We start from the raw sequence: 6,985 nt of genomic DNA on the forward strand, positions 1-6,985 counted from the left end.
AAGGTGAGCTGGGTACTGGGTACTGTATTCCTGGTGGATAGGACCGCACTCCCAGGATTCTACCCAGGGTATCAGGACCTCACCAACTTGGGGGTGATGGTGTTGAGGCCAAGGCATTGGAGGCCCCAAAGGGGTGCTGAAGCAGGGCCTACAGCTGACCTTCAGCTCCCAGGCCCTGAACATCCTGGGTGGGCTTGGCCTGTCCACCCCTGTACCAAACTGGGAAACAGTCCACCCTTCCCTATCCCATAGCCCAGCTGATCTGGTACTTGTCCCTATGCCACCCAGGGGCAAGTGACTCCTGTGCCAAGAGACACTTGCTCTGCCCACATCAGGCCAGTCACACAGGGCCAGGAACTAGTGTCCAATCTCTTTTTATTACAGGAAGGAGACAGTGAAAATGCTGGGTGGGCATCCACTGGTCTCCTGGGGTGGCATGGAGTGGTCAGTCCCTCCGCAAGTTCTTCAGCCGCTCCTCCAGGTCTGCATCAGCATCGACTAGGGCTGATGCTGCGGCCTCTGCTTTCTTCCCACTGGCAGCCACACTAAGTGAGCCTCCAGTGGAAGGGAGGTCTGCAGAGAGTAGGGATTAGGAGAAGAGCCCCCATGGAGAGTAATGCTAGGAGAGGGAGGATCAGGGGCTATGGCTGGGCTGTGAATGGGACAGGGACCAAGGCTTTGAGTACTCACTTGACAGCTCATCTGTCAGGCTCAGTCCTAGCTCATCCAGGACCTGGGACACGACAGCATCACTAGGGAAGAGAGAAGAGGAACTCTATTAGGGCAAGGGACATGGGAAGGTCAGGTATCCATCCACACACTCCCACCTAGTGTCCTCGAACCTCTCCTCTTCATCTTCCTCATCACCCATAGCATCATCAATGGCATCGTTCATCATCTCCTCCTTCATGTCCATGATCTCTGCCTGCCGTTCAAACTCCATCATGATCTTCTGGATCTGGGGCAGCTTCAGCTGGAAGTGGGGGGAGGGTGAGTCATCCCTGAATCAGAGGGGGGACAGGGAGGGGAAATCGGGAGAGGCACACCTGTCTGTTCATGGTGCCCATGGCCTTGGTGACGCCCTTCATGGCTTGTGCCATTGAGTTGTTAGACTTGAGTGTCTGGATCTTGAGAGAGACAGCCTGGATGTTGGCCCGCATCAGTACAAATTTGCGCACGTAGCGCCGTGTGCGCACCAGGTCTTTTGCCATGATGCGCACAGCATCCTGAGTGGACAAAAAGGTGGCAGAGAGTGGGCCACGTGAATATGCTTGCTCCCATCCCACCATTCAAGTTGAAGCTTTTGGAGACTTTTCGTATGGCTAAACTCAAGTGGTCACTGCTTCCTCCCTCCCAACCTCACCCTCCAATCCTCTTGTGGAGTGGTCATCACTCCACAAGCTCCTGTGTAAGGTTCTCACCTCTCAAATGCTGGAAGGCAGGGCTCACTCTTTGGGGGTCCTTTTCCCCCCATGTCTAAAGTCACTCCCTCAACTTCACACCCTCATTCAAGCTTTTTATCTGAAATCACATAAAAACCTATCCAAAACTCAGCTTTTGACTTCCTCCCCAAACCTCTTGCCTTGCCCATCCCAGGAAGTGGGACCTTCTCAGCCCAGCTGCTAGGGCCAAGGCTCTGTCACCCATCAGAGGGTGACATCTGCTCCCTACTAGTTCACGCTGTCTCCATCTCTTCTCTCACTGGGCTCCAAGTCAAACTGTATTCCAGGCCAAGCCTCTTCCAGTAAACCCTTCGACTTAGCTCCCACTGCGGTCCATGATTCTGAGTGCTCTGGCCTACATCCACTTCTCTGAGGTCACCTATCACTCCTTCACTTAACATATGCCACTCCATCTGCTTGATAACATTTGCTGCTTGGATCTTCAGAGGCTCTCTTCATTACTCAAGGTTTACTTCTGACAGCACCTCCTTGGAGACAGCCTCTTTGGAGCCACCAACTAAGGAAGCCCTCCTTACCCTTCACTCCATTTTCCCTGAAGCATCTATCTGTTGGTGTCATGCTTGCTGCAGTCACAGCAGTGCCTCAGTGCCTGACCAAGCCACAGCACCTAGCCCTGTGCCCCAACCCAGCTCACCATCTGGCCCTGCTTGGCCATCTTCTTGATGTCCGCAATGATTTTCTTCTCCTGGGTCTCTAGCTTCTGTCGCTCACGGTCCAGCTCTCGCATGGCGCGGTTCAGGGCCCGCTGGTTCTGCCGCAGCAGCTCTTCTGGCGTCTTCCGGCGCCCAAACAACAGGTCCATGGAGGCAGAAGCCTGCTAGCGGGCTTGCGATAAATGCGAAGCCTAGATGTGGGGCAGCGGGGGATCCAGAAAGAGGGGAAGAGGCAGAGGCAGGGTCACTGTGTGTGTGGCACAGGCAGAAGGCCTGCAGAATGGGAAAGGGCAAGCAGGGAGAGGAGGCGTGAATGGAAAGCCAAAAGATTGCAGCCTGGAACATCAGGGTAGCCCCAAGTGAAGACTTAAAAGTTACTGACAATGTACCCACTCCAGCCCCTCCTCCATCACAGTACCCCCAAGGAGGTTCAAGGCTTCAGCCTCCCTCTCCAGACGTGGGGGGTGAGGCCTTGTAGTCTCTGACGGACTGAGACTAGAGGTGTATGCGCGTGGGTGCAGTGGGGCATTTGGGACCCTCAGCGCCAAGGAAAGGGCAGTTGTAGGGGTACTTGAGAAGGGAGGGCAGGATAATTGGAGGCCCTGAGTGCCAAGAACAGGGCCGATATAGTGGCTCTGAAGCTAACAGCGTATGGATGGCATTAGGACTGGGGGGGAACCTGGGTGCAGAAGATACAGGTGGGGGGTGTTGGGGCACCCTGTACACTAAAGACGCGATGATGGACTTTGGGGCGCCCCGTAGACCCAAGACAGGGTCTGGGGTCGTCGGGGACCCCTGTACACCGAGGACCGGATGATGGGCGTTTCGGGCGCCTTGTCCACTCAGAATCTGGGGGCGTCGGGGCTCCTGTGCATCGAGGGCAAAGCGGCGTCAGGGGCCCTGATAATGAGGCCAGAGTCCCAGGGAAGGGCGAGGCACTGGAAGCTCCAGCGAAGCCCTCGTTCGCCACCGCCCACTCTCCCAACCGGGACCCACAGCCGGGCAAGGGCCACTCACCGGAGCCGTGACGGGGGCCTGCTTCCGCTTCCGGGTCACGCTACTCTCGCTCTGACAGCGTGCCGCCCACCAACCACAGCCCCTCGGTTCTGTCGCCTCTACCGTCGCCGCCGTTTCCGGATTAAACGACCTGACGTCACAGGCCCCGTCGGCACCGGGAATGCTGGGAGGCGACAAGAGCGCGCGTGCGCAGGCGCTCTGGCACAGGGAGACGCCCAGGCGCATGCGCAGTAGCTTCTGTTTCTCGGGTGCAGCGAGGATCTTCTACAGGTTCGACTGCCGCCTAAGGGAGTGGAGCCACACCCGGAGCCCCGGCGGGGTTGCTGTAACTTCGGGTGTCTTCCGTCTAGTCCCCTCAGAAGTGTTGCATTCCACCACATCACCCACTAGAGGGCCCTGCTCGTCCGAAGGACCCTGACATCTCCCTGATGTTTCTGGACCTCAGGCACCTGGTAGCAACCGGTAGCACCCACCAGGGTTCTCCTCCGCGGGCCCACCCATGGCATAAGGGAGCAGAGCTGGAGACGGCGCGGACTTTCCCCTATGTTGGCTTACCGGCCTGGAAGCCAGCGGTTATGGGATCCTGCCCCTCCCTCATCCCAGACTGGGATTCATCCCACTCAACCCAAGGCTTGGAGCTTGGTCCCCCCCATTAGCCCGAGGGCTGCCCCAGCCACTGGGCAGCCTGCTAAGGGGTGCCCAATGCCACCTGTGACCACACCTCCCACCACTCTTGCCACAGGAGCCCTGGTGGACATCACCTGTCCCTCCCACCCAACAGAAGGAAGAGGCAGAGGCTATGCAGTAACATTCCCCTTTAATAGCCTGGTGGAACCTCCAGTGGTGGAGGGGGAGTTGTGCCAGGGCCCCGGCCATCCAGTCCCCTTGGCCACCCACCCCAGAGCCCAGAGTGGGGGGCTGGACAGCACCCAGCAGGGGGCTAGACAAGCCAATTCATTTCCCATCGCTGAGTGGGTCGGGGGAGGCTGTGCCGACCTTAATCACATGGTGGTTAAAAAAAAAAATAGGAGCGGGTGGCAGGGAGGGGAGGCAAGGCCAGGGCATGGGATTTCCCCACCGGCCGCCCCATGCCCCCCACCTGTGGCCCCCAATAAATATTTGCAGGGGATGCCGGGGCTGGTGGCCCTGGCAGGGGTGGGTGCGTGTGCCAACCCTATTTCAGGCAGCGCTCGAAGTAGGTAGAGCCGATATAGCCACCCCGCATGGAGCGCTGCACGTTCTGCTCAAACAGCCGCCGGTTGTTCTGCAGGACCTCGGCGGCCTCCTTGTTCAGTGGGTCTTCAGGGTTGGGCTCCTGTGGCCGGTATGGGTGGAGGTCAACAAGCCCAAGGAGCAGAGGGCCAACCTCCCCCTACCCACCCACCCACCCCTACTCACCAAGAAGAGATACTGCAGGCCATAAATTATGGAGTTTATCGTAAGGACTGGCTTCCAGTCCTCTCTGTGGGCAGAAAGTATAAGGGTCAGGGGATTGGTGAATGGGAGGCTGTCACAGGCCCTGTGGGGACTGGACAGGTTAGACCCAGCGCACGGGACAATGCAGATGTGAAAGACTAGGTGGAGGGCACAGAGCAGGACAGGTCAGGGACAAAGCCAAGATCAAGCCATGAGAAAGAAAATATGGAGATGAAAAGACAGAGGGATCAGACCACAAAGGAGAGAGAACGGGGGATGGAGACCGTTGCAGTGCAAGGCCATGAGGAGGGCCTGGCAGGCAGGGCTAGGGATAGCAGTGGAGGGCCAGCGCCCTCACCTGAGGATGTTGAGGCAGACGTTGCCCTCGAGGTCAATGTTGGGGTGATAGACCATCGTCTCACACTTCACCTTGGGGGGGTCATGCGGGTAACCCTGGCCCACCTGGCTCCAGGAAAAGAGAGGGGAGGTGGATAGGTACCCTGGCAGTTGCCTCCTCAGCCCAGGGGGCCACCCCTGCCCACCTGGGACTCACCTTAAAACTGAACACAAACTTCCCGCTTTTGTAGAAGCCCTGTTGGGGAAGAAGAGAGGAGGGTGTTAGGGCTGCATCCTGCAGGGCCCGACAGGTGAACCAGGTCTCCCTACTTGAGGTGAGGCCTTTCTCAGGTCTATGCCTGGGAATCCAGCTGAGTGTGCCCTCACCTCATCAGGACAGATAACCAGCTTGAAGTTGAGGAGGTCGTCCGGATCTGAGAAGCTGATGTCACACGTTTTGGGCAGGTTCAGCTCGTTTATGTCTGCATTTGCACAACAGAGAAGGGGAACAAACAATAGAAAGGGAGATGGAGGAAGCTAAGTCCAAGTGTCAGCAGAGCCCCCATGGCCTCCTCCAGGACTCCCAGGGCTCTGTCCTGGGCTGTGCCCCACATCCCCAACCCTCTCCCTGCTTTTTCCACTCCCTAGTCTCCAGGCAGGCTCTTCTGGATCCCCAACACACCCCAAACATGCATCTTCAATTGTGGCTCTGCTCTAGCTCCCGGCCCAGGGTAATCAACAATCCTTTTGAATGCACAGCACCAAGTCCCAGCACCCAACAGCTGGGTCCCCTCAACCCAGCTCCTAAATGCCCCCACTCCCATGTGGCCCCCAAGAGTCTCTGACTACCCTAAACCCCAGGATCCCCAGCCATGACCTCGACTTTATAGTGGACACTGCTGGTCCCCATCTGTCCACCCAAACTCAAGGACCCTGCCCCCCATACCATAAATCATCCCCTCACCAATCCCAGGCCCCCGTTGTCCCTCCTCTTCTCTCTCTGCTTGTTGTCCCAAATCCAGGTTCCCATCTGATCTCAGACCTGTGAGTCCCCAGTCTCCCTACGCTATACCACTGTCTGACTCTAAGATTCCCAACACCTCCAGCACAATAGGCTAAATCCAACCCCACTCCTGTTTCCAATTCCTGGAACGCATTATCCTCTCTCCTCCACCTGTCACCCCAAACTCCAAATTGCCAAGTGACCCCCCAAAGACCCACGATTCCTAGGCCCCAGAATCTACTCCACTCTATCTGACTCCACCCAGTGACCCCAACATAATACACTAAATCCTCTCCCACTACTATCCCCAATCCCAATATCATCTCTGCCTGTCACCTAGTTACTATCTGACTCCCAGACTCTGGAGAGTCCCAGGCCCCCCACCCCCGCCCTCCACCGCCTGACCCTCAAATTCCCGGTCCCTAATACCAGATGCCTAGTTTTCCAAATATCCTAACTGCCCCATCCTCGGTCCCCCGTCTCTGAGCCCCTGGTGACTACATTACCCTGCCTCTCATTTCCCCATCCCCCCCAACCCCTAGGCTCTGACCGCCGACCCCCCACATCCGCGGCCTCCCCGTCTCTGACATCTCTGATCCCCGGTGACCGCATTATCCCACTCATGACTCCCACATCACCCCACCCCAGGCCCTGACCATTAGCTCCTACCTCCATCCCCTAACCCCTTACCCTTCTGGATTCGCAGCTGCGCCGCCGACGCCTTCTTGCTGCTGCCCTTGGTGCCGCCCGCCGACTCCTCCTCCTTCTTCTGCTGCTTCAGCGAGAACAGCTTGATCATCCTGCCGCCGCCGCCGCTGCCGCCGCTGCGGGGCCCGGGACCCCGGCCACCCGGCCCCCCGCCGCCGCCCCCGCCGCCCGCGCTGCCTCTGCCACTCGGACTCGCCGCCGCGGCCTCCTCCGCTGCTGCCGCCGCCCGCCCGGCCTGCCGCGCCGCTCCGCGCCCACCGCGCGGCCCGCGTCGGCTCCCGTAGTCCGGCTCTGGCCTGGCCCGGCGCCTCGGGCTCCCTCGGCGGCGCTCGGGCCGACTCGGCTGTTCTCGGACCCGCTCGGCCCCGCCTCCACAGGCCGCTCCCTCC

General features: G+C 58.8%; 2 protein-coding genes across 4 annotated transcripts; both read right to left on the bottom strand.

Annotated features, from left to right (window-relative positions):
* Positions 1-358: 358 nt before the first annotated feature.
* CHMP2A (charged multivesicular body protein 2A) lies at positions 359-4,011 on the bottom strand. Of its 3 annotated transcripts, none has more exons than XM_023651553.2 (6): positions 3,134-4,011; positions 2,098-2,307; positions 1,047-1,226; positions 843-973; positions 691-752; positions 359-573 (listed from the first exon to the last, which is right to left on the bottom strand). In XM_023651553.2, the coding sequence occupies exons 2-6, from the start codon at positions 2,263-2,265 to the stop codon at positions 446-448; spliced, it is 669 nt and encodes a 222-aa protein (XP_023507321.1). In that variant the 5' UTR covers positions 2,266-2,307; positions 3,134-4,011; the 3' UTR covers positions 359-445. The 3 variants fall into 3 exon arrangements, with proteins under 3 accessions (XP_023507321.1, XP_023507323.2, XP_023507322.1); XM_023651555.2 differs by having other exon boundaries at positions 2,098-2,983; positions 3,134-3,840; XM_023651554.2 differs by having other exon boundaries at positions 2,098-2,389; positions 3,134-3,275.
* UBE2M (ubiquitin conjugating enzyme E2 M) lies at positions 3,932-6,978 on the bottom strand. The gene is made up of 6 exons (XM_001495644.7): positions 6,579-6,978; positions 5,273-5,367; positions 5,103-5,141; positions 4,908-5,011; positions 4,532-4,595; positions 3,932-4,448 (listed from the first exon to the last, which is right to left on the bottom strand). Exons 1-6 carry the CDS (start codon positions 6,685-6,687, stop codon positions 4,308-4,310), a joined length of 552 nt encoding a protein of 183 aa, XP_001495694.3. The 5' UTR covers positions 6,688-6,978; the 3' UTR covers positions 3,932-4,307.
* Between the last annotated feature and the right edge of the window lie 7 nt (positions 6,979-6,985).

The sequence above is a fragment of the Equus caballus genome, chromosome 10 (assembly GCF_041296265.1).
Source record: "Equus caballus isolate H_3958 breed thoroughbred chromosome 10, TB-T2T, whole genome shotgun sequence".
Taxonomy (NCBI): domain Eukaryota; kingdom Metazoa; phylum Chordata; class Mammalia; order Perissodactyla; family Equidae; genus Equus; species Equus caballus.

Bases quoted from the DNA above. Each gene is read 5' to 3' on its own strand.
- UBE2M (XM_001495644.7), bottom strand. From the start codon at position 6,687: ATGATCAAGCTGTTCTCGCTGAAGCAGCAGAAGAAGGAGGAGGAGTCG. The intron at 5,142-5,272 runs GTGAGGGCACAC...CTTCCCCAACAG, and splicing joins TGGTTATCTGTCCTGATGAG to GGCTTCTACAAAAGCGGGAA. The intron at 4,449-4,531 runs GTGAGTAGGGGT...TACCGGCCACAG, and splicing joins GCCTGCAGTATCTCTTCTTG to GAGCCCAACCCTGAAGACCC.
- CHMP2A (XM_023651553.2), bottom strand. From the start codon at position 2,265: ATGGACCTGTTGTTTGGGCGCCGGAAGACGCCAGAAGAGCTGCTGCGG. The intron at 1,227-2,097 runs GTGAGCTGGGTT...TTGTCCACTCAG, and splicing joins TGGCCAAGCAGGGCCAGATG to GATGCTGTGCGCATCATGGC. The intron at 974-1,046 runs GTGTGCCTCTCC...CCCCACTTCCAG, and splicing joins TGGGCACCATGAACAGACAG to CTGAAGCTGCCCCAGATCCA.